The 26,525-nt window shown below is 48.1% G+C and overlaps 1 protein-coding gene and 2 pseudogenes across 4 annotated transcripts; 1 reads left to right on the top strand and 2 right to left on the bottom strand.

Moving 5' to 3' along the window:
• Positions 1 to 285: 285 nt before the first annotated feature.
• LOC136463598 (DNA repair protein XRCC3 homolog) lies at positions 286 to 7,402 on the bottom strand. Of its 4 annotated transcripts, none has more exons than XM_066462577.1 (2): positions 6,537 to 7,402; positions 286 to 385 (listed from the first exon to the last, which is right to left on the bottom strand). In XM_066462577.1, the coding sequence occupies exons 1-2, from the start codon at positions 7,400 to 7,402 to the stop codon at positions 325 to 327; spliced, it is 927 nt and encodes a 308-aa protein (XP_066318674.1). In that variant the 3' UTR covers positions 286 to 324. The 4 variants fall into 4 exon arrangements, 3 of the variants coding, with proteins under 3 accessions (XP_066318674.1, XP_066318675.1, XP_066318676.1); XR_010761044.1 differs by lacking the exons at positions 286 to 385; positions 6,537 to 7,402 and adding exons at positions 3,573 to 3,810; positions 3,907 to 4,115; XM_066462578.1 differs by lacking the exon at positions 286 to 385 and adding an exon at positions 3,573 to 3,810.
• Positions 7,403 to 7,759: 357 nt separating this feature from the next.
• On the top strand, positions 7,760 to 9,972 carry LOC136463597 (glutathione S-transferase T3-like; annotated as a pseudogene).
• Positions 9,973 to 10,223: 251 nt separating this feature from the next.
• Positions 10,224 to 11,259, bottom strand: LOC136466876 (protein ALP1-like; annotated as a pseudogene).
• Positions 11,260 to 26,525: the final 15,266 nt, after the last annotated feature.

Here is a 26,525-nt window from a genome sequence, read left to right as displayed (position 1 = left end):
TTTCAGCCAGGAATGAAAACTTTAACGACTTAACGTAAACACTTGTTTGACAGCAAATCAAGGTCACTTGCTTAATAGCAAATCAAGGTTACAGTATACATTAGCAGCTTGTTTGATAGCAACTTGACAGTAAACATTTATCTATATGTATGAAAAGTAAGGGACTGAAATGAGGGGAGAAGTAGCAGACAAGTAGCAAACAAAAATAAAGTCTTGATCAATAAGCATCATCCTTTGAGTCTTCCAGTCTTGATCAAGATAAAATAGAGTTTGATCAGGCGGAAACATAAATCTCTCATAGAAGTTACAAGAACTCTAAGTTATCTAGTGATGTTGATAAATATATGAAGACCTTAGACCTCCTGCACACTCAAGCCTCTCAAGTCTGGTAGACAAAAAGTTCAACATCAGTTCCAGTGACATGACAATAGTATTTGGATTCATAATCAAGAACAGTGACAAATTAGATTAGCCCTAGCTCCTAACTAAAATTCTAATGGAGAACTGCAATTCTAAAAAATATATAATCCATTAGCCCTAGCTCCTAACCAAAATAGGAATAGTCCTACTGATCATAGTATAAATAATACTATGAGATCTCGCAACAAATTCTAAAATATAGAACAAAAAATTCTTTTATAGGTAAAATACAATAGTACATGTATAAGCCAAGAGTTAATTAAATTATATGCACTGCAAGTATAATAAGCAAGCAACGAGTACTGCTAAAATTAAATTAGTAACACTGCAGATGTCATTTGAAAATCAGAGTGCACAGGTATTAAATCAGAGTGGATATTTGAAAAGGAGACTAGCATCTTCATGAATTAGTACAAGTGCACAGGCATGCAGCTGGGTACTGCTGTTGCTGCCACACCATCAGAGTGGCACCAGCACATGAATTTTTTTTACAAGTAGAGATAAGTTCCACCAAATAAAGATGCACCACTGGTGTGACTAGGATCTTCATGAATTAGCACAAGTGCACATGGCATCTATTATACATTGTGGCAATAATTTACTTTTATAAGAATGAAGAATAGGGACTATATGGCAATAAGTTTTCTGACGGACATATGATGATAAAACACATCAGAGGCTAGTTCTACAATGCAGACGTTTATAGAATGGACAAGACATGAGTAAGCATCTACTATAGGTCCAGATAATTAAATCACTAGGTATTCATGGTGCTGATTTGGTTCAGACAAGAAGTTTGCGCTTAGCAGGTGGTTTCCAATGTTTTCCTCACATCCATATCATACTTCCATGTTTACAGTGATCTAAGCATATGTTTGACTTGGCAGGCAATACTCATATTTAAGTTACAGTTACTATAGACTTACGAATATGATTAAATTGTATGGAATCAATTAATAAACTGAACTAAACCATTACAGTCAGCACTTAAAATGGATGAAGCATATACGTAACCAGGTCGCCATACTAATAGAAGACAAGCATGCACGAGATACATAATGAAGTTCAGAAACTGAATATAAGTTGCAGCATTTCAGCAGCAGCCATGGTCACAATTAACACAAAATAAGCTAGCAAGGATTATGACATATTGTAGTACGTCAACTTCAATTTTGCTACGAGGAGTATGCTACTAGTACTCTGCTATCTGTACAAGTCTTTGGTCCAATCAGTGCATTTTTTCTCTTTTTTGGAAAACAAAACAAAATAATACGGCATCTCACATCAAATGGTTGATTTTCAGTCAGACTAAAGTTGCTAAATAAGTTGTCTCTGCAGTTGCATAACTCATGACACATGGATATCAGGATATGGTGACAAAACTCATACAGCAAGAAGGCACCACAATTAAACATAACAGGCATCATGTTAGGCATCTACCTTCTCATTTAGGACCGCAATATATTTGTCATATATAACAACTCAACACCACCTAAGAACCTACCCACATTTCCTAACTCCTGTCAGGAATCACCTAGCGACTTTGTAATCAGAACACAAGGAACAGTGTGTAAACAGAACACCCAAGCAATTGCATCAACTCATCATTAACCAATCGAGGCTTCAATACTTTATAAGAAAAAGAATCTTGACTTCAAGAACTATGAACCCTAGGCAGCACCAGGGAGAAAAAAGGGGAAGGAAGAGGAGAACTCACTAGCGCAAAATTTAATCCATATCCCGCATACCCGCACCGCGGATCTCAACTAGAACTAGATCATCGTGCTCGTCGTCCAGGATCAAAAACCCTAGAGAGAGAGATGACGAGGACGAAGGGGAGAGCGAGGGGATCACCGTCAAGAAGGATGAGGAAGGGGAAGGACGTACGGTTGGAGACGATGGCGTCGTCGTCACCGTCGCCTCGTGCCGCCCCGCCATCGCCTCCACTGCGGGAGCTCGTGGTCGCCTCGCCTCTTGTTCTCGCGTCGTACCTCGCGCCGCCTCCCTCCATGATCCGATCCGAAGGGTAGGAGGTGTGGCTTTGTTCCGGGCCGTGGAGAGAGCGGAATGGCCAAACCTGGCCAGTTTCCTTTCCGGGCCGTATCTAACCGAACGACCAATCCTGGCCCGACCTGACTTTGAACCGGGCCACGTCAATCAGGCCGTGTTCCAGGCCGTTCCGGGCCAAAACGAACGAGGCCTAATGGTTCCGCCTCTGGCTGCGGGAGATCGGCGGCAATGAGTTCCTGTTCCTCGACAAGGCCCCCGGCCGGTACCGGAGGCTCTGCGACGCGTGTGGCGGCGCTGCGCGCGGGTTCCTCTACCACCGCCCCAGCCTCGACCACGACGTCCACCCGTGCTGCGCGGGCCTGCCGGAGGCCTTCGACCTCGCCGGCCTCTCCTTCGACCTGCGCATGGGCATGGCAAAGATGATGCGTCCCCACGCCGCTTCTTCCTCTGCGCCGACAAGACCAAGGGGCGCCGCCGCGCAAACCGCGGGAGCTGGTTCTACCGCTCCGTCGGCAGCGAGGCCGTGTTCCTGCACGTGGCGTGGGGACCCATCATCTGCTAAGTAGTGAAGCTAAGAATTTTCCCATAAACGTGATCTTTACTGATCCTTAAAACCATTATGAGAACACAAAATATTCCATAAACTGATCACTGATGGTAAAAGGGTATGATTTATTTGTGCCAATTAATTACGGATTACATCACACCTGTGACAAATGGGTCCTTTTATACGAAAGAGTATCCCAACATTGGACCTTGGATGACTTCTGGACTGCTTTCATGCAGCAGGTTAGCAAACATGGTGATCTCACTTCAATGTTCATGGATCCAAGAAAGTTATTAAACCACTGCAGGCAATGTTATATAAATATGTAACCTGCGGAAATTCAAACCACAACAAGAAGGAAACAGCATGCAAATATGAAAGGGGACTACATATTATAACTTAAGGGACAAGTCCATTATCTCATTTTGTAGATCTTCACTGCCAACCTCCTGTTGAAAAACTTTTTGGATCATAGTACCAGATACTACTGCTGAAGCACTTGCCCTCTGCAATACTCGTCAAACCTCTTCACCATGCTTCTTTCCTCGTGGAACACCACTATTGCCAAATTCAGCAGAGAGTGAAGATTCCCACTTTCACCCCTGAATTTTCATCTTTCCCTTGGCTTTTTGCTAGAGTAACCTCTTGATTCCTCTTCCCAAGATTACACTGGAGCTTATGCTGATTTTGGTGGCCACCTAAAGCCTGAGCATTCTGGAACTTCTTAGGACAGTAGCTGAAAGAAAATATTGTTGGAATACTTGGAGGATTATGACTGATGGAGCGACAAGTTTAAATTAAGCTTATCAGTATCCATCTGGGTTCAGGTGCACCTAGAAATGATATGAACAATGATCAGAAAAGTGATTGTTCCCTCCAGACTTCTAAGGAGATATATAAGAAGAAGCACTAGCTAGCAGCGCACTTACCTTGACATGTTTGCATATATTTGCGATGTATGAGATGTGTGATGGGCGTAGATTGGTTTGGGGGTGTTTGGATGGTGGAGGGGGCGGCTATGGCGCCGGCCTGCCCAGGACAGTGGCGGTGACGGCGTAGAGGAGGCAGGGGCGTGCGGCCAGGGAGAGGGCGGCGGCTGGAGAGCTGGAGAGCAGGGAGAATAAGAGGATAAACCTCTATTTCCTTCTTGATTATAATGAGTACATGACCCCTATATTTATAGTCCTTAAGCGACTTGACCTCCAAGCAATCTATAGGTAGAATCCTTATAGATTTGGACTCTCCCCCCCCCCCCCCCCCCCCCCCCCCCCCCCCCTTTCCTGTGGGCACAGCTGGGCCGCCTTGGCCCAGCCTTTGGCCGGCCAGAGCCCTCCTTTGGTCCTCGCTTGTCCCAGCACTTAGGGCCAGGGAGCCCATGACAAGATGATTGTTTGTGTTGGTTATTTTGTGCCTTTCTACTCTGGTAACTTTGTAGACACTTTGTTTATGCTCACACCTCTGAACTGTTGCTTGATGTGCTCTACTTCTGCATGGTACTTTGCTTGCCATATATGGAGGAGATCAGCCAAAGTTGTACACAATGCTAACTTGGCATTTACTGAAAGTCTTCCCAGGCATTAAGATGGATGCTGCCCTATAAGACGGCTTTGGAAGAATACAAGTTGCATGGTCTCATTCACTAGTTATATTGTCATGATCAACCTAACCAAAGCAGGTTGGACCTGGAAGCTTGTATAGCTTAATAATGCAACGGTGATGGTAGACCATCTACTTCTGTAAATTGGTTGCTTGGCTCTATCCATTTCTTGACTGTTAATTTCGATCAAATAAGAGAACTTCCATAAAATATTGCTTGGCTATCCAATAGACATATAGTCTACACAAGAACCCAAGCCTAATTAGCCCACCTAGCAATGGCTAAAACAGTCATGCTATATACTAAATAAGTAAATAGAGCTCAAGTTCATAATTGATGAACCATATTTTTATTCAACCGAAGTACCAAAATATAGAACCAGTTGCTGAATAAATAAAGGAAAAGAAAGGATGCACCAAGCAAGTTAACAACTATTACCGCAGGGATCTTCCTATTCTCCACGGGCCACAATCCAGCCCAACATATAGTGCTCTTAAAACACCCATCATAGCAGTGCTTCGTACATGTCTAGTTCTACAACCTAGGTTCACGTCCTCTTTGACAAGAATTTAGATGCCTATTTCTTCTTATTTACAATGCCACCTAGTTCCTCCTAGGTTGGTCGAGTTTTATTTCTACATCCCAAGACCTGCATACCTAGACAAGATAGGAATGGGCATTTGGTTATAAATCTTGCTGTTATAAATCTTGCTGCACGTACTACGTAGTGGCACTAGAGGGAAGCTATGATGAAGTTAAGGGCACAGAAGGTGGTGCTCCATTGAATTGCCACCAGAACTGTTCAATCAAGACAGCTCACTTGTCCGAATCAATGTATTGGTTATAGAGAGAAGCTTCAACCAATCTGATTATGGAAGAAAAACAGGTGAAACGCTGCATATTCTGGTGGAAGCTTTAGTAATGGAGCTTTGAAGTAAGACATGTTACTCCTGTTACCTGGCATAGGATACCTTCAGTGATAGTGTGAGACAGCACTGCTTCAAGTGTGATAAATAGCTAATACTAATACCAAAGCATGTTTCAGTCACAGGATGACGTCAGAAGCATTGATCATATAAATGCACTTGTGGATGTCTTTCGTGTACTATACTAATAAAAACTATCATTGATCGTGGGTCTAATAAATTCTGTAATTGCAGTAGAAAAGATCTCTTTGTGTAGGATTAATACTATTTTGGGTGTGCTTCACTTTACCAGTTTAATTCAATAATCAACCCTGGTGCTAATTTCAAAAGACCACCGTAAATTCTTAAATTTGGTTTATTCTTTGACCTTCAAATGATCTCATATTGAATATTTTCCTGAGCCCTTTACCTCCCAGATACATTAATTCAAGTATGCACATCATTGCTCCATATACGATGTTTTAGTAAATGCAAGCCAGAGAAAGTTCAGCTGAAAGCTAGTCCACATGTTCAGATAGCATATTACTTTCAGTAGCATCATAATTCATAAGGACCAGGACAGTCTGCAATTGAAGTTTAAGGTTGATGATTGACTTGATTGCACACTGTACTGTATCAGCTACAAATCAACAGTAGGGTCCATAACTCCATATTGGCATGGCAAATGGATCATTACTAAAATTTCACTATTTTTTCATTGAAAAGCATTAATCCCATTAGTACATAAATTTACAAGCTGTCAAAACTTCAGTTTAGGAGCATCCAAGAAGACAACTTAGTTTTTGATTTCAGACTTTGAAAATAGCCATGACGATTGTTACAAAGCCTCTGTCCCCAGAAAGGTTCGATCACTTGTACATTGTGTTGTGACACGTCTAATTTACATACATGGCTTCACATCCATTCTTAACAATTGAAGTAAAAAGGATGTGTGAAATCCAACTACCAACGTGGACATTTCATCAAACATGTTACGGTCACGCATTTCTTCTGTAACGAGTCATGACAAGAGACGTACAAGAAGAGGAGCGCCTACCTCTCCGCCGGCTCGACGCCAAAGACGCCGTCCCTCCGTATCACAAACTCGCAATACCGTTCCGGCAGGTGCGGCGCGAACGCCACTTTCATCCGCCTCCTTGCGCCCCCGCTGGCGCCATCCCTGTCCACCTCCCGCGTCAGGAACAGGCGCGTGTTGACGCAGTTAGCCCAGGCGATCCCGAGCGCCGGGCTGACACGGCGCCCCGACGACCACGCCACGGTGTTCCCGGCGCCCCCCTCCAGCACGTCCACCACCTGGTTGGTCACCACCACCACGCACTGGTGCCTGTACGCCAGCTCCTTGAGCTTCGCCGAGATCTGGAAGAAGAGCGCGGAGCGGCGCCTGAGGTCGGCGGGGGAGGCGTCGAAGTCGGCGCGGAAGAGGGAGGCGACGGAGTCGAGGAGGATGAGGCGGATGGGGAGGCGGTGCGGGGAGCGGCCGGGGTTGGCGAGCAGGCGCTGGGCGCGGGCGAGGAGGGAGAGGAGGTCGGTGGGGGAGTGCGCGGCGGCGACGAGGACGTGGTCGAGGATATCGGGGCGGGATTTGGGGGCGAGGCGGCGGAGGCGGTGGAGGGGGAATGGGAGGTCGGAGTGGAGGAAGAGGGAGGAGGCGGAGAGCGGGGACTGGGGCGCGAGGAGGGCGAGCTGGAGGCAGAGCTGGGTCTTGCCAGTGGCGGACTCGCCGGCTATCTCGGTAACGGAGGCGGCGGGGAGGCCGCCGGAGAGGAGGCGGTCGAGGAGGGGACAACCGAGCGAGAGCTTGGTGACGCGAGAGGAGGGGAGGAGGAGGAGAGGGTTCTCCGGGCGGGGCTCGCGCTGGCTGTAGGAGGACGAGGAAGCGGCAGAGGGGGCCGGCGGACGCATCGCCGGTCAGCTCGCCGCCAAGGGGATTTGGGGTTTCGGTCGGAATCTGGTTTTGAACCGTCGCGGTCGCGGGTAGTTTGTATTTGAGCGGTGCAAAGAAACAAGTAAGAGCATCTCAAAGAGTTTGCTAAATCCACTTACTATCTCTTTTTTTTTTTTGCAAAACTAGAAAATTGATCCTCCAATAGTTTGGCAAATGACTTGGCATCTTTTGGCAACTTAGCATCGAGCAGCACCGCACGCGCATATTTGCGCGCGGCCAAGTCACTTGCCATTGTGATTTCGGCCTCCGCCGCCTCCTCTCCCACGCGCGCCAGAACACTTCATGTGCTCGTTCCCGCGCGACCCAGGACTCGTAGCGGCGATAAATCTCCGCGCGCCCCTGAACTCCCAGCGATCAGACGAGGAGTCGCGCTCAGACGAGGAGTCACGCAGTCGCCGCGCGCCGGCCTGGCAAAGAAGCTTCGACAGCTGCTGCGTGGCGTAGGTATGTTCTTCCTCGACCTAGGGTTATTATTTGGTGGTGATAGCTAGAGCCATTGCCCTTGATCTGAGAGTCAAGGTAGGGTTCATATTATATTGTTTGTGTACTATGCCATCAACTATGGGCGCGTTTAGATCCAAAAATTTTTAGGTTTTGGCTACTGTAGCACTTTCGTTTGTATTTGGTAATTAGTGTCTAATTATGGACTAATTAGGTTCGAAAGTTTCGTCTCGCGATTTCTCACCCAATTGTGTAATTAGTTTTTTTTCGTCTACATTTAGTACTCCATGCATGTGCCGCAAGATTCGATGTGATGGTTACTGCGCAAAATTTTTTGGGAACTAAACAGACCCTATAGTGTTTCTGTGAACTTGCACAGCTACCTGTCATATCACAACTTTTGATGATCAAGCCCTTAGTTTAGTTCCTCCCAAACTCTCAACTTTTGCACTATACAAAAAGAAAATTCTCCGTCACATCAAACTTGTGGTACATGCATGGAATACTAAAAGTAGACGAAATTAAAAATTAATTGTACAGTTTGGTTGTACTTTGCGAGACGAACATTTTGAGCCTAATTAGTCAACGGTTGGACAATTATTACCAAATATAAACGAAATGCTACACTGACGCTATAGTACATTTTATCAACTTTTCACATCCAAAGTTTGGCAACTAAACACACCCCAAGGCATTGTGTTTCTGTGAACTTGCACAGCTACCTGTCATAGTGTCATGTGAAGTACTAGTAGCGTTATTTTCATTTGTACACAGTTTTCAATCAACAGATGTACATATGCACTATTTTATTACCATAGTGTTAAAAACAAATCACCATGTTTGTCATCAATAGTATTGTGAAATTACTGTGTTTATTATTTCATTAACCGTGTGGGTCATCAATTTTTTTTAGACTAAAGATGGATGGAGAAGATGGAAATTTCTTGTCGGACATTCTTCTCAATGGAGAAGATGGTACTGTTGCTGGTTTGGACGACATCAACTTTGGATTCACTCAAGACACTCATACTCATGACGAAGTGCATGCTAGCCGCAATACAAAGGGAGCCAAGAGGACAAAGAATTTTCATTGGAAGGAAGACAAAGTTGTATGCTCGGGTTGGTTGAATGTTAGCAAAGATCCCATTAACGGTGCCGATCAATCTCGTTCAACTTTTTGGGGAAGAGTTCATGCTTACTTTGAGAAGCACAGGAAAACTACAGCTGAGAGGACAGAGAGTTCCATTATGCATAGGTGGCTGACAATTCAGTTTCAAGTGAACAAGTTTTGTTCAGCCTATGAGGCCATTCTACGTAGGAATCAAAGTGGGTTAACTATCGAAGACAAGGTATGTAGCATGTGTTGTTTTTACTTTAACTTTGATTATTTGTAAATGATATATAAACTGACAATTTCCCTGTACAGATTAACGAAGCAAAAAAGTTGTATGTGGAATTAGACAAGGACAAAAAAACTTTTGGTCTTCTACATTGTTGGACCATATTGAAGGAGGAAGACAAGTGGAAAGCAAAGATGATAGAACTTGCTGAGCTGGAGAAAGAGAAACAAGCAATCAAGAAAAACAGAAGGTGTCCAGGCCGAGGGAGGAAGAAGCCACTAATAATGATCAAGTTGTAGAAGTTGATGCTGAAGAAACTGTACCAAGGAAAAGGCCAGAAGGGATAAAGAAGGCAAAAGAAAATTTGAGGCGTGGAGGTGGCGAGGCTTGCATGGAAGCTTTGGACAAGATGATGGCAAAGAAGGAGGTCTTGGACATGGAAAAGGAGAAGGCCAAAGAGGAGAGGTTCATGGCTACACTAGAGCTAGAGAAGGCTGCACTAGAGCTAGAGAAGAAGAGGGTGGCAAATGAAGAAAAAAAAGCAGAAGCGAAGCTACTCAAAGAGGAAAAAGAAATTATGTTAGCGGACATGTCCTCCCTCAACCCGATCCAGCGTGAATGGCTTGAGACGATGCAGAAGAAGATTGTCGAGAGGCAGTGTGAAAATTAAGTTTAGTTCTTATATAAGTTTAGTTATGAAACCTTTAGTTCAAGGTCTTGTTATATGAGTTGTTCACTTATGAAACCTTTAGTTCAAGGTCTTGTTATATGAGTTATATGAGTTGTTGAGTTGTTGGGTAGAATCATTATTTAAGTTGCAGTTCAAGTATGAATTAAATTAGTACATGGCGTGCTAGCTGTGTTGTGCTAGCTCCTGTGTTGTGCTCGTCAGTACATGTAGGCGTTGTTGCTCACGGCAGAATCTGTCGATGTCCATGCACTGAATCAAAAGATTTGCTGAATATTTAAGTAAAAAAAGATTACATCTGAATATAAGCTAATATAAAGCAGGATGATGGTTCTACAGGTGCTCGATGAGGTCTTCTTTCAACTGCAAATGAGTTTCCTTGTCTCTGATCCTTCTGTGCGCATAAATGTATTCATCAAGTGTACGAGTAGGTTGGCCATGAGCAGGTTCTACATTTTCACCACCGTAATCAAAACGCTTGTTAGGGTCAACAACAAATCCTTCATCTTCCACAATCACGTTGTGCATGATCACACAAGCCCTCATGATCTTTGATAATGTCTGTATGTCCCAAATGCGAGCTGGCCCTCGAACAATGGCAAACCTAGATTGAAGAACCCCAAAAGCTCTCTCGACCATCTTCCTCGCTGCTTCCTGCACTCTGGCAAAATATTGGCTCTTGTTCCCCATAGGAAGAGTGATCGACTTGACTAAAGTAGCCCATGTGGGGTATATGCCATCTACAAGATAACAACCCATTGTGTAATCATGGCCATTAACCGAAAAGTTCACTTCTGGAGCTCTACCTTCTGCCAAGTTATCAAACAAAGGAGACCTATGAAGAACATTGATGTCATTGTGAGACCCGGGCATTCCAAAGAAGGCATGCCATATCCAAAGGTCGTTCGAGGCAACAGCCTCCAAAATGATAGTGGGCTTCTCCATGTGCCCCTTGTACTGACCCTGTTTTTCATATGGACAGTTCTTCCACGCCCAATGCATACAATCTATGGACTCTAACATTCCTGGAAAAGCCTTTTTGCTCACCGATTGCAAGTAAGCGTGTTGTGTCCGCCTCATTGGGATATCTGAGGTACTCTTCTCCAAACAGTTCATCAACTGCATCAACAAACCTCTGTAGGCTCTCAAGTGCAGTACTTTCGCCAATGCGAACATACTCATCTGTCGCATCCACGGGAACCCCATAGCTGAGCATACACATTGTGGTAGTGATTTTTTGGAAGTAACTCAAACCAAGTACATTGGCCACGTTCCTTTTCTGCACAAAGTAATCATCATGTCCTTCAACAGCTTTCATTATGCGTAAGAAAAGCTCCCTAGACATCCTGTACCTGAACAAAACAAAACAAAATTTAACAACTCGACTAATATTTAAACACAGACAACAAGTCAATCCGAAGTGAAAGAACAGTAACCTTCGACGGAATATTTTAGGGCCGTATGTTGGATTTACAGCCAAATAATCTTGAAACATCCTCTCGTGGCTGCCTTCTCTATCACGGTAAAGAACTCTGTGAACTGGGACAGAGCCACCATGTTTTTTTTGCATTGGCAAAGGTGTCCACAGTTACAATAGCTGCTAATATCTCAAAATCATCATCATCGGATGATGAATCATCCAACTGTCTTCAAAGAAGGGATCTCTTCCTAGGCATGGTTCTTGACCGACAAATGTTCTAGAATATCAATAACCTAGATCACCTGGAGGCGGATGGGACCTTTCCTCAGTACATTGCAAGAAACAGAAGCATATAGGTGTTGCAATACAATATCGACAAACTGAATCTAAAGATATGAATATCGATGATGGCCACCACTACAATATCAAGAAATAGAAAGAGACTTCGGCAAAACTATGAGCTGCTGAACCGATGGGGAAGATCACCTTGAGGTCTTGGAGGAGATGGGTGCCTAGCTTGGTGGATGATGCAGCGATGTTGGGTGCCTAGCTCGATGTAGGAGATCAATGATGGCCACCAGCGATGACGCAACGCGGTGGAAGAAGAGATGTCAGTCCGTGGAGGCGGCGCCCTTCATGCCCGCATGGAGTAGGTCACGTGGCCAGGCGAGGAGTCGTAGCGCGTGGCTAGGCGAGGAGTCACGGTGAAAAACAGTTGATCCGATTTGCAAGTGGGCCTACTTTTTTAATTTTGCCAAGCCCAAATGGCAAACTATTGGAGATACTATCTTTTTTCACTTGCCATATGTTTTAGGCACTTGCCAAATCACAAGATTTCCCAAGTCAATTTTGGCAAACTCTTGGAGATGCTCTAAAAGAAGGTTGGGCCTAGCCTAATCGTCTTTGTTTCCTTTTTTGACTCTTTTTTTAGAATGGAATTGCTAAATCAATTTTCAAAAAGAATTACCTTGTATAAAATATAGAAACATCGAAATCGAAAGAGTGAAATCTACGGGAGGTTCTCAAATAGGTCCGTGTACTATGAAAACCTGATTTTCATGTTCCTAAACTCCTAAGGGCCTGTTTGGCATGGCTCCACTCCTAAACTCCAGCAACTCCATAAAAAAATCCAGCCAAACACCCCAACTCTGAAACTCTATGGAGCTGCCGACTCTATGGAGCTGTAGTACAAATGGAGGTGGAGTTTTGAAGCACCTATTTTGCAGCTCCAAAACCACTCAATATGAACCTCCTCGTGAAGTTGGTGGGAAATTACCCACCACTGCCACTGGTTACACAAAAAATGGTTCGATTCTATTTCTCCCGAGCCCCCTACGTAGTGACTCTCTCCCTCCCACGCTGTTGTCTTCCTCCCCCACCGCCATGGGTGGCCACCGAGCTCCTCTACGACCGAGCCCTCCCCCTTGCCGCCGAGCTCCTCTGCGGCCGTTTCCCTCCCGTCGAGCGTGGCCGTCCGCCTCCCCTCCGGCGACCGCGGCTGCCGGCCCGTCTCCCTCCGGCAAGCGCAGCATGGGAGTGGCTCCTCCGAGCTCACCGGCTAGCGCACAGGCCCGATGCCCAGCGATGCAGATCCCGCGCGAACACGATGCGGACGCGGTGGCTCTCCCCTTCCCGATGGCCGGCGGTGCGAGAACGTGACGTGGATGCGCATAGGCCCAATGCCCCACGACACAGATCCCACGCGGACACAATGCGGACACGCTGGCTCCCCCTTCCCAATGGCCGGCGGCGCAGGGGCCACGCGGACACAGCGGCTCTCCCCTTCCCGATGGCCGGCGACACGAGAACGTGACGCGGATGCGATGGCTCCTCCCTTCTAGATGGCCACCGCCACACGATGCAGTCACTGACAGTGGGACCCACATAAGCAGGGCAAGAATGGCAATCTACCCTCAAACTCCTCTTTTTTGGAGATAGGGACACCCTCCCAGCCAAACACCTCCATTAGATAGTTCCAACTCCACCTAGAGCTAGCTCCACCTGGAAGTCTGGAGTGGAGCAGCTCCACCTAGAGTTGAAGCCATACCAAACGGGGCCTAAATGTATCACTAAAGCTCCAAACCGGTCTTAGAATACCAGTTTCACATATGTGGCTGCTACCATGTCTACTTAGTCCACGTGGCGCCGTAGAAGCTAGTAAGCTACTGCTGCTGCTCGCCAACTGGGCTCGCAAGGGGGCACTTCTAAGCACGCACATGAACGCCGAGCTAGTGGCCTCCGAACCATGGGAGGAGTAGCTCTAGGTCCGTGATGCTCTCGCCGCCTGCACCTAACGCCGGCGCATGTTGGGATGAACAAGCGGTGGTGGAGAGAGGGGGCACAGGTCTGTCCATCAACGCAGCAGCTGTTGGTGCACCACGCACCCAAGCAGGAGGCTCTGAAGGAAGAACGCCATTTTGGTAGGTGGCGCGCAGTACGTTAATGCGGCGACAGCTTCGGCGTCTCGATGAGTGGGGTGCCACGTATGGCATCAGCTACTCGAACACCAAAGAGCAGGCAACGCCAGGGACGTCCGGCAAGTCACTCGTGCTAGACTACTAAAGCGGGACGAGCGATGTGGACGGGGATGCGCCGCCGGGGTGTAGGCTCCGGCCACCCTGTACCTACCTAGAGGCAGAAGCAGCCCTCGATGTCTCGGACTCCGGCTAGCTGCGCCGTCGTACTGCACCACGAGGATAAGAGCCAATGGAGATCTGTGTCAAGCAATGCCGGTGAAGCGACGCACCGAAGGAGGCAACCTGCTGCTCCATCCCAGGAAGTCTTCCTCGACCACGGCCACGTGAAGTGCTGCTGCTCCACCACAGCCACGAGAAGTACTTTAGGGAGGAGGAGGACAGATCAGAGGGAGACAACACTGCCAGGAGGCGCTAGTCGTGCAGGCGAGATACGCGTGCGGCGGAGATGGAGATCAGGACGGCCATGCCAAGAAGCGCACAAAGTAGCGAGGAGCGTAGCCCTCTTCATCTACTCGATCCATCGGCGAGCAACGCTGCGTCGGCTATTGGCGATGGCAGCGCTGGTTCGAGCTAATGCTGGTAGCTGGTGTAGCGGCACAGCACAGGAGGCAGACGGCGGTGAACCCATAGATGGCCGCCGACAGCGACGTGAGGCATGTTAGCCACCGGTTCAGGTGCACTCACCAGTTCTACTGAGCTTCCGCTAGGGTTGTTGAGCATCCACTAGCTAAGCCAACCACGAATAAGTCTGTCCTCACACACTATGGCTTGAGGTTGAAAAAGAGGAAGAACAGAGCATACATACATAGTACAAGACACCAGCGTTGGCCAAAGCTCTATATGGGAGATGACAAATATGAACTCTCTTTACTGAGTTATCATGGTAGTCTATTTATACAACACTATCTATCTAGTCCTACTACAGCGCACATGGTGCAATATTAACTAGATAACATATAGGGCTAACTCTGCGTCGGCCTCTGCATGTGGCTACAGTGCTGTAGGTGAGCTGTTCGGCGCCTGCACCTGCAGCGGCTACAGTATCAGAGCAGGGAGTCTTTTCGACACTGTCTTCCCCTTGCTGTGTGTTCATACAAGAAAGCAGTAGATTATTCTAACAATTATTTTCCTAATCCTACTACTATCCTTTGTACCCCTCCATGCCGATCATCTCCTTTAGCTCCGTGAGTCGAAGACGTCTGAGCGACTTGGTGAGGATGTCCGCGAGCAGTGACTTCTTGCCAAAGTGTACCTCGCTACCGCGCTTATCTAGCTGACCAATGCTGATGATACTGGAACGTAGCTGCGGGATGTAATATACATCCGTTAGCGTGCGGTGCTCCCCGTTCTGGCACCTGAAGATGATGGTGTTGCGTCCTTGGATAGCTACCCTTGAGCCATCACCAAACTTTACCGTACCAGTAACATCGTCATTGAGCTCGGAGAAGGATGCCTTTGAGCCCGACATATGGTTGCTGGCACCAGAGTCTAGGTACCACCGCTGCTTCTGGTCGGTGCCCACATGTCCGAGGTGGACTTGGGCGCATGGTTCATCAAGGTTGACAGTCTTCAGGGCCTTCCTAGGTCCTTCCACCATCGTCGTCTCTTCCTTCTCCTCGGCCTCGACGTTGTGCAGTGCATAGAACGTCGTCATTAGGATAGTGGCCTCATCCTCATCATCAGCTTGTGCTAGATGAGCCTGAGCCTTCTTCTCCTGCTTGCAATTTTGGGCACTCCCATGCCCAATGGCCCATCTTCCTGCAGCATCGACAGGCATTGGGGTCGACCTGCTTCTTCTTCTCTGAAGAAGCCCTGCCACGGTGCTTGCCATCGCCACCGCGGCTGGAGGAGGCTGCCTTCCCAGAGTTCCTCCGAGTAGCCCACTCCTCTTCCGTTAGCAGCAGTTTGTCGCTATCCTTTGTTGCTATCGCCTGCTCTAGGCACTCATCCACCATCCGCAGACGGCCTATCACATCCTCAATGGTGAGGGTGGACAAGTCTAGCATCGTCTCTATGGAGAGAGTGATCTGGATGTACTTTGCTGGTACGGAGTGGAGGTGCTTGGAGACCGCCTCCTCTTCGTTGATGGTGATGCCATGGCTCTTCAGTTTGCTGATGAGCGTTTGCAGGCGGAGGGAGAAGTCCTCCACCATTTCACCATCCTTGAACTTGAGATTGGCGTACTCCTGCTTCAGAAGCTAGGCCGTCGCCTTCTTTGCATGGTCGGAACCGACGTGCATCGCCGCAATAGCCTCCCACGCCTCCTTAGCCAAGCTCTTTGCCCCCAACGGCTCCCTGTACTTCATCGGTACAGCAACGATGATAGCCTCCAACACTGACATGTCATCTTCCTCATTGTCGGTGCCCATGTCAATAGCATTCTAGAGCTATCGGGCTCTGTGCTTGACTTTCATGGTCACCGACCACTCTCCATAGTTGGTGCAAGTTAGCGTCGGCCAACTAGTGCTGCTGACCTCCCATACCATGCGAACAACGATCTCTGATCATGGCTGGGCAGCCACAACAGTGCCACTACTATCGCCCATCTCCAAACCGTCATTCATCACCAGCGGTTAGTCTGGCGACGGCATTTGTATGGCTCCGATACCACTTGTTAGCTCACAGGATCACCGGCTCAGGTGAGTGAACCACTCACTAGTCTTGCCGAGCTCCCGCTAGTGTTGTCGAGCACCCACTAGCTAAGCCGACCACAAACAAGCGTTGTTCGTCTCCACACACTATGGCTTGAGGTTGATAAAGAGGGAGAACAGAGCATACACACACAGTATAAGACACCAGCGTTGGTCGAAGCCCTGTATGAGAGATGACAAATATGAACTCTCTTTACTGAGTTGTCATGATAGTCTATTTATACAACTCTATCCATCTAGTCCTAGTACAGCACACATGCTGCAACAATAACTAGATAACATACAGGGCTGACTCTACTTCGGCCTCTACATATGGCTACAGTGCTGCAGGTGAGCCATTCGGCGCCTGCACCTACACCTGCAGCGGCTACAATATCACAACAGGGATCCTTTTTGGCGCCGCCTTTCCCTTGTTGTGTGTTCATATAAGGAAGCAGTAGATTATTCTAACAAGGCATCTAACGCGGCGACATCCGAGGTGGAGCTCCACGTGGGATTTAAGAACTGTCGATAGAATATGCTCAGCAGTCCATCGAGGGGTATCCTATGATGGTAGATTTGTCGGTGGGGGTGTGCGTAATCAGGAACCAGATGGTGACACAAGGCGCAGAGATAGCGATTTAGACAGGTTCGGGCTGTCTGATCGACGTAATACCCTACATCCTATATCTTTAGTGTATTATATTGATCTGTATGTAGATCCGATCTAATAGATCCTGATGGATCCTATCTGCTAGGGGACCCCTACCTCTCCTTATATACTCTGGAGGAGATAGGGTTACAAGTAAAGTAGCCTATTTGGTACTATATAATGTCTTACGGTGCACACCGAGCAGCATCGTGCATGCCTTAACCTTGTGGGCCGAGCCACCCCTAGGGGCGCAACCCATGTCTTAGGGGCCATACCCCCACAGCTAGTCCCTAAACCTAATAGTAGGTGACATAGTCACATGGTGCCAGGGGCAGAAAGTAGAAGACCAGCCGAGCAGGCAACCAGTCCCCGGGCGTAGCCTCGAGATGAGAACAAGCACATTCACCGCAAGTGAAGTGTGCCCACTTAGTCCCCAAGCCTGCTGGAAGATGAAGAATGAGTCTTGTAGCAGGGTCAAAGAAAAAGAAGTCTAAAAGCTTGCCGACGTCGTCCGACATATGCGTATCAAGACCCTAGATGTGCTGCCCAAGATCAGCACCCTGATCCGAACATCATGGAGTAGCTTGATAGCACATCGACGAGATGTAATAAGATCCGAGCACCGAGGAGTCCCCGGTGTAGCTAGCGATGTCCGACCAACCAGGGAGTTCTCGGCGTAGCTAGCGATGATCGAGAAACAAGGAGCGAGGAGTCCCCGACGTAGGCGGCGATGACCGAGCACCGAGGAGCGAGGAACAATGAGTCCCCAACGTAGGCGACGATGACCGAGCACCGAGGAGTCTCCAGCGTCGCTGGCGATGACCGAGCATCGAGGAGTCCCCGGCGTAGGCGGCGATGACTAAGCACCGAGGAGCGAGGAGTCCTCGGTGTTGCTGGCGATGACCGAGCACCGAGGAGTCCTCGGAGGAGCGAGGAGTTCCTAGCATAGGCGGCGATGATCGAGCACCAAGGAGCAAGGAGTCCCCAGCGTCGGCGGCAATGACCGAGCACCGAGGAGCGAGGAGTCCCCGGCGTAGGCGGCAATGACCGAGCACCGAGGAGCGAGGACGTAGGTGGTGATGACCGAGCACCGAGGAGCAAGGAGCGAGGAGTCCCCGGCATAGGCGACGATGACCGAGCACCGAGGAGTGAGGAGTCCCCAGCGTCGCTGGCGATGACCGAGCACCGAGGAGCGAGGAGTCCCTGGCATCGCTGGTGATAACCGAGCACCGAGGAGCGAGGAGCGAGGAGTCCCCGACATAGGCGGCGATGACCGAGCACGGAGGAGCAAGGAGCGAGGAGCGAGGAGTCCCCGGCGTAGGCGGCGATGACCGAGCACCGAGGAGCGAGGAGTCCTCGGCATCGCTGGCGATGACTGAGCACCGAGGAGCAAGGAGTCCCCGACGTCACTGGCGATGATCGAGCACCGAGGAGCGAGGAGTCCTCGGCGTCGCTGGCGATGACCGAGCACCGAGGAGCGAGGAGTCCCCGACGTCGCTGGCGATGACCGAGCACCGAGGAGCGAGAAGTCTCTGGTGTCGCTGGTGATGTCCGAGCACCGAGGAGCGAGAAGTCCCCGGCGTAGGCGGCGAGGTCCAAGCACCGAGGAGTCCTTGGCGTAGGTGGTGAGGTCTGAGCACCGAGGAGTGCCCGGCGTAGGCGGCGAGGTCTGAGCACTGACGTAGTTGACGATGTCCGCGCGGTGAAGTGTGCCCACTTAGTCCTCAAGCACGAAGAATCCGAGGGCCGAGGAGTAACCGACGTCGCTGGCGATGAAGCACCAGCGATGAACAGTCTGGTCGACTGATCGGCGGCGAAGTGAACATTGAGTAGAAACGACCGGCGAACAGTCCGATCAACTGGTCGGCGACGGAGTCCATGAACCAAGCGGTCCAACCAGTTAATCGGTGGAGAAGTCCGAGCACCAGGTGGTCCGATCACCTGGACAATGATCCTGCAATACAAACATGTAGAATGGGTAGTACATGATGTACAAATAAATAAACTCCGGAGAAAAATCAGCAATGGTGATGAAACGACGTATGCTGTTCGGCGATCAGTTGACGTGAAGATATATTTATATTTAATATAAACCGCCCGAACAGTTAGTGTGTAGCTGAGTCTCCAGCCCTAGCTAGCCCATAATCCATAACGTCGAGCGCGGAGCCCGTGCACATGTAGGAGGAATAGGCGTGACTAAGGAGCCGCTGTCGACCACCCATAACGCAGAGCGCGGAGCCCGTAGCACGTGTAGGGAGGAGCCGGAGATAGGGCCATCTCTGGAGGCGTCCGAGCATTAACAGGGCTGTTCAGGGGTTCGACAAATTGTTTGGAGAGCAAATATGGAGAAAACAGTTCGAAAAAACATCATGGCGATATACGGAGATTGAAGAATATTTAGAAGAATATTAAAGCATGACTTAGCTTTAGACGGAGCGTCTGATCGGCGATGTATGACGTTATCTGGTCGGCGTTGACGGCGAACACCTGGCGGGCGGTGAGTTGTTGGTGAAGGCGACCTCGGAGGTGGTTCCAAGATCGGATCTGCTGTCGCATTGCTGGTGTAGCCAACGATGAATCGTCGTCGTGGACCGGTATGGATCTTCACGAGATTGATGACGAGAACGCGCTGTTGATTTGAGGTCTATCTGGCTCGTCATGGATCAAGCGCACACCCCTGCCTGGCGCGCCAACTGTCGACAGAATATGCTCAGTAGTCCACCGAGGGGTATCCCGTGATGGTAGATTTGTCGGTGGAGGTGCGCGTAATCAGGAACCGGATGGTGACACAAGGCGCAGAGATAGTGATTTAGACAGGTTCGGGCTGTCTGATCGATGTAATACCCTACGTCCTGTATGTTTGGTGTATTGTATTGATCTGTATGTAGATCCGATCTGATAGATCCTGATGGATCCTATCCACTAGGGGACCCCTACCTCTCCTTATATACTCTGGAGGAGGTAGGGTTACAAGTAAAGTAGCCTATTTGGTACTATACAATGTCTTGCGGTGCACGCCGAGCAGCGTCGTGCATGCCTTAACCTTGTGGGCCGAGCCACCCCTAGGGGCGCAGCCCATGTCTTGGGGGCCATACCCCCACACTTGCCGTGATGCAGCCAGAGCATTCCACAGGGGTCTGTGAGTTTTGCCTCAACCGGCGTGGCGCAGTGTAGTAGCGCTGAGCCCGGCGGCCATTGCGGAGATCCCGCACCCCACGTTGCTCCTAGACCACGTCTTCTCCGCGCATGCCATGGTGTTGACTGTTGTCCACCATGGGCCCACACTTATGCACAATCATCAAGCTCGGTGGGCCCGAGGACCCGCTGGCTACCACCTCCACCAGGAGCGTCGACCCTGCGGCCGCTGCGGAGGGGCTATGTCGCACGGTCCTAGAGATGCAGGTGGTGCTCATAGACATTGAGTTGTCCGCCATGGAGGGGCTCTGCCGGCATCTATTTTGGACTAAGTAGACATGGTGGCGGCCACGTGTGCAAAACTGGTATTTCAAAAGCGGTTTGGACAGACATTTAACAAGTTTAGGGACCCGAAAATTCGGTTTTCAGAGTACACGGACTATTTGAGAACATAAGACAAGTTTAAAGACCCCTAGTGAATTTTACTAAAATAAAAAATAATATACTTCCTTTGTCACAAATTATAAGTCATTCCATCTTTCTTAGAGAGTAAAAACATCTAAAGTTTGACCAAATTTATATAATAAAATAATAATATTTATAATACCAAAACAAGTATCATTATATTCTTCATTAATTATATTTTCATAGTATTCCTATGTGATGTCATAAATTTTGTAATATTCTCTATAATTTTAATCAAACTTGTGATGCTTTAACTCTCTAAGAAAATTTAAATGATTTATAATTTAGGATGGAGGGAGTAATATATAACGAGGAAAAATGTCAAGCATAGTAATAACACAATCACAACGACAACACACGCCATACCGTTCACCGTAGAATAAACCGAGGACGCTAATACGCCAATGTATTTTTTTTCATTACAACGCACTCATAACGTACGCACAATCACATCTTTATGAACGCACACACGTAAATCCTACTTTATGAGCGTCTTCGAAGATTGGGCCAGCAAATCCTCGAGAATGACGAAGTCACTAAAGGTGCCTCTCTGTCGACATGAATGTCGCCTACCACTGAAAGCACAATGTCGTTAAATTCTAAAAAGTTCGCTCTCACATAGAGTCATACCTAATATCGAGGTGCTACTGGGACTCTTATAATCATTGGGCTACATGCCCTTTTGCCGCTGACACGCCAATATGTACCTATTTTGAAAAATATAATGCTCAGTGGCTTTTAAGGTAAGCCTAGCCTAATGGGCAACCTCGAATGAAATCGAGCACATTGCAAGTTTGCTACACGACTGAGCAACGTAGAAATTTGGGTGTGAGCGAGCTAGAAAAATGCTCGAATGGACTAATGGAGTATGGCGATTTTGAGTATCCTCCACAATCCTCCAACTTATAAGCAACTAGTAAACTAGACTTATGGCCGGTTTGATACAAAAGGGAATTGCTAGCTAACTAAAACTTAGTTAAAATGAGGTCTAATGCATCCAAACAGGAGAGCTAATAGCTGGACTAATTTTTTAGCCAATTCTTTGACCAGGTGTTCGCCAACTAGCCAGCTAAACACAACTAATTAACTAATTTTTAGCCCAAACTAATAATTAGGCATGTGCATCTAAATAGATCCTTACACCCTTGCATAACTGTTCAAGCAAAAATTTATAGGGCTCATTTCACACCATTTCTAAGCCCAAACACGAAGAAGGCCATTTCGGTGGCCGCTTCCGCACGGCCCGCGTGTAAGGGCCGAGATGGGCCCAAAAAAGCGCAACTTGGGTGGAGATTAAGTTGTGTCGGCCTGATGATTATTTCTTTTTCATTTATTTTCGGCAGCAAATTGCTACCTCGCTGAAATTTGGGCTGTCGAGCTAAATCAAGGTTTTGGGCCAAAGTAAGTTAACGTTTGGCTCAACTTCTAGGTGCCGTGTCACAATCCCCTAAAAAAAAAGTGCCGTGTCACAATGTTTTTTTTTAACAACAAATAGCTTTCATTTCAACAGCAAACAGCTGTTAAGAGCGTTACAGAGGTCAATGGTACTGAAAGCAGTGCATCCTGTAAAGGACACTGAGATACATGTGCTGCATTAGAGCAAGAACAAGCCAAGCTAAGAGAAGCTGGCTGAGAGTCTAGAAGAGCTTGTCTAGCTAGAATGTCCGCCGTCTGGTTCTGTGTATTCTGAGAATTCTTGTGTCCCCTTGACTTGTGTAGTTAGTGAACACCTGAGTGAAGTGTTTGATCCTCCAATCCGGTGGATTTGCTTGGTCCGAGGCATTTAGGAAATGCACAAGCTGTTGATTGTCTGATAAGAAGTTAGTTTGCTGCAGGTTAAGGCGGTGAGTGACAATTGCAGCAAGTGCCATTGCCGTGGCCTCAGCCATCAGCACTGATGTAGTTTCTGTCATCTTGGCCTTGATATAGATGGTTTGCGCCTTGTAAACCTGGGTATTGATAATAAACAATCCAATTCCCGCATTTCTGGGTGGGAGTGAGGGTAGATCAGGTGTTGTTGAGGCGTCGGTGTAGCACCTGACGCCTTGGAGTAGTCCCTGTTCGCTTGAACTTATCGGCCGTACCATTTCAACGAAATAACAATGTTTTTCTCTCACAACAAATCAACATCGACCGTTTTTCCGGCCAGCCGAAGAGGGCGTGAATCAAGTATCTGTCCTCCAGGTGACTTCGGGACCTGTACGTCTGATTCATCGATGCAGAACTGTTCCCTGCAGTGAAGGTGTTCATACCTGACAGCAGTGTCCCTCGCAGTTCGCCATTGTTGTTCAGTTGCAGGCATCCTGGTGGTGCTGGCGGTAGTATGATCTGCATGAAAAGGAGCAGTACCCTGCATTTCATTGTTTATACCTCTACTAGTAGAAACAGCGACACCTTCAGCTCCGGCATCTGGATTGGGAATTGTGTCAGTCATTGTATGTACCTGTTCACCGAGTGGCCGTGTCACAATGTTATATAATTGTCTAATAGTGATAAATTAATTCATGTCAGTAATAAAAACCCCTTGAGTTTCAAAAAGAGAAAAAGAACGCTATCACTATTTGATTGCAGGGACGCGACGGTATTATGCTACAGTTCGTATTAACCGTGGCAGTGCGAGTTTTCATGTCCATGTGATGCTAGCTGAAATTGACACATGGTAGTCAACCACAGACGAAGGCGACCGGTGAACTTTATCAGCAAGAAATCTACGGTAAAAGCCAATTTCTTCACAACAACCGGTAGACTAACCAAGAAGTGCATCGTCCGTCCGACGATTAAACAATTGCTCAAAACTACTCATCCGTGACCGTGATCCGTGTGCGCCAAGAATGGACCTTTGGGAATTGGGAGTCAAGGCGAGATGAGAGCCGAAGCGAGAGCACCGCATCTGAGCACCTGCACGCAACTCTGATCCATTAGGTTAGCCGCGCTCGTGTTCGTGTAGGCGTGTAGCACTGTAGCCACGCACGTAACGTAACTCCATTTGGTTGCCGGCACACAAGCGGTCGCTTTAATTTGGCCGCTCCTCTCGCTGTCCCGTGCTGTGTGTAAACCTTCAAAGACGAGCTATGATTCCCTAACTTATTTTGAATTTAATCAAATTTATATAAAAAAACATGTAACATGTTTATACTAAATAAATATTACTAGATTCTTAACTAGATATTTCTTTGTAATATATACCTATTACCTGCAAAAAAAATTAATACTATTCTCCATAAATTTAATTAAACTTTTGAAAATAGTATGATCAAGAATGGAGCTTTTTTTTTCCCGGACGGAGGTAGTATCTGCGAACAAACTTCAATGCCACCGTATATTTAATTAAAAAAATTGGTAATGCTCATGTGAGGATGTCCAGACACGGCTTCTCACTTACTACCGCGCCGTCCGCGCCCCTTCCGATGCCACATGATCCCAACTCTGTCTCGCTACTCCCGCCTCCCATCGCCGCATGCTCCTCGCTCCCGGCCGTTGCGTGCCCACCCGCGCCTCTCTGCTCTAGCTCCCGCCCGTGCGCACCCACCCGCGTCGCTCGCTCCCTCACCGTTGCGCGCGCCGCTGTCCCGCCACGGCCGCTGGGCGCACGTGTCGTGGCGCCTCAGGTCTTCCCCAGCCGAGCCAAGGGCACCCCACGAGCGCGACCGGTGTTGGTGGTGCTTGCACGCCACCGCTCACCGCCGGTTCCCACCCCGACAGCCGGAATCGATCGGTCCCGGCCTTCCCCTCCCCTATGTTGTATATGTATATTTCAAGTGTTTCATATGTTTTAGAGGTATGTTGCAAGTGTTTCTTATGGATGTTACAAAAGTAAATTGGAGATGTTGCATATGTATATTTCAAGTGTTTCATATGTTTTAGAGGTATGTTGCAAGTGTATGTTCCAAATGTTTCAGCTATTTTTAGACGTACGTTGCAATTGTGTTTACCTGGATGTTTCATCTGTTTCAGACGTATGTTGCCAATGTTTCATCCAAATATTGTAAGTGTTTTGTCTGAATGTTGCAAAAGTAGATCCGAATATTGCAATGACTATACTATTATGTTGTAAAAGTAGATCTGATTGTTTCAAACGTATACTACTTATGTTGCAACAATGGGAGCAATGTTGCAGAGGAGATGAGATAAGACGGGAGCTTGGAGCGCTCGGACCTGGTGGCGACCTCGAACTCCGCCATGGCCTGCGACTTGGTGTCGGCGTTGGACTCCAGCAGCGCCAGCTCCCGTCTAGACGTGTCTGCGGCGCCCGCGCGGTCTGTGTGGCTCCTCCGCCTCTCACGCCGCCAGCGAGGTGAGCAGCCTGACGATAGACCATCCTTCTCTTCCCAGTGCTCCACCATCGTGTGCTCTGTGCTGCTTTCGGTGCCAGGCCGTTGGTAATCCCTGCAGCATTGGCGTTGGCGTTGGGGTGAGAGTAGGGTGTTGCGTCTAGACGCAGGCGCAGGCGCGGGATGGGGATGCGGGGCGCAGGCGCAGGATGGAAGGTGGGCGTCCGTCTGCACGAACGTCGCTCGCCCCACTCCACTCAGCGCACTTCTTCACGACTTCTAAAAAACAGCGCTGCTCACCTTCTCCATCGTAGGGCCGCCCGCCGTGACGTTCTCCAGCGTTGCAACGCTACATCAGGCCCCTTCCCACGCTGCTCCGTGCGCCCGCGCCGCGCCCCCATCCACCTTTGCCTGTCACGGAAGGGGAGGCTGGAGAGGCCTGCACGTGCACCTGGAGAGGTCTGCACCTGCACCTGCACCTGCGTGTGTGCCCCCATCCATCTCGTGTCGTCGGTAGGATGGGGAGTCTTGTGCCACCGCAGTTCCTCACCAGATAGGTTGTGGTTGCCAACGACGTTGTTTTTAAGTGTTCTAGGCGTTTTCAGACATGTTGCAAGCCCATGTTTTCAAGTATTTCAGTTGTTTTAGATGTATGTTTTAAGTGTTTCATATTGATGTTGTAAAAGTAGATCGGGATGTTGCATGTATTGCAATGGTTGTACATGTATGTTACAAACGTCTGTTCATAATGTTTCATCTGTTTTTAGACGTTTGTTGCAAGTGGATATCTGGATGTTGCATATATTTCACACATATGTTGCAAGTCTTTTATCTGGATGTTGCGTATGTTTGCAATGGTTTTCAAGTGTTTTAGACGCATATTTCTGTGTTTCATCTATCTTCTTTTATACGTTGTATGTGTTGCATCTGAATATTTCAAAAGTAAATCAGGACGTTGCACATGGGATGCGCATGGAAAGCGGGAGGGGCACGAGCAGTCCCCGCGCACGGTCTGGCGGCGCAGCCGACGTCCGGGGCGGCGTGGATCCGCTGCTGGGGTGCTCGCTCACAAGCCCGATGCTGCTGGGGCACTCGCTCGCTCGCTGCACGAGCACCGTCCGCCGCTAGCGCACGGGATCGGATGTCCGCTAGCAAGTCCGTTTGATTAATTGCGAGGAGAATATATACCGAACCGCATCACTTCACACACTGTTTATATAACACGGCACGTGAAAAATTCAACTTGGTCATGGCGCCTTCCATGCATATTCTCTGTAGTTTAGTCCAGTCACATCGAATCTTTATACTAATTAGGAGTATTAAACATATGTTAATTATAAAACTAATTACACAGATTGATGGTAATTTACGAGACGAATCTATAAGTCTAATTAGTCCATGATTTGGTAATGTGGTGCTATAGTAAACATTTGCTAATTATGGATTAATTAGGGTTAATAGATTCGTCTCGCTAATTAGTCTACGCCTGTGCGATTAGTTTTATAATTAGTTCATGTTTAATCCTCCTAATCAGCGTCCGAACGGTTCGATGTGACACGAG

This window comes from Miscanthus floridulus, chromosome 7, assembly GCF_019320115.1.
Source record: "Miscanthus floridulus cultivar M001 chromosome 7, ASM1932011v1, whole genome shotgun sequence".
Taxonomy (NCBI): domain Eukaryota; kingdom Viridiplantae; phylum Streptophyta; class Magnoliopsida; order Poales; family Poaceae; genus Miscanthus; species Miscanthus floridulus.
This window is presented reverse-complemented; position numbering and strand designations above follow the sequence as displayed.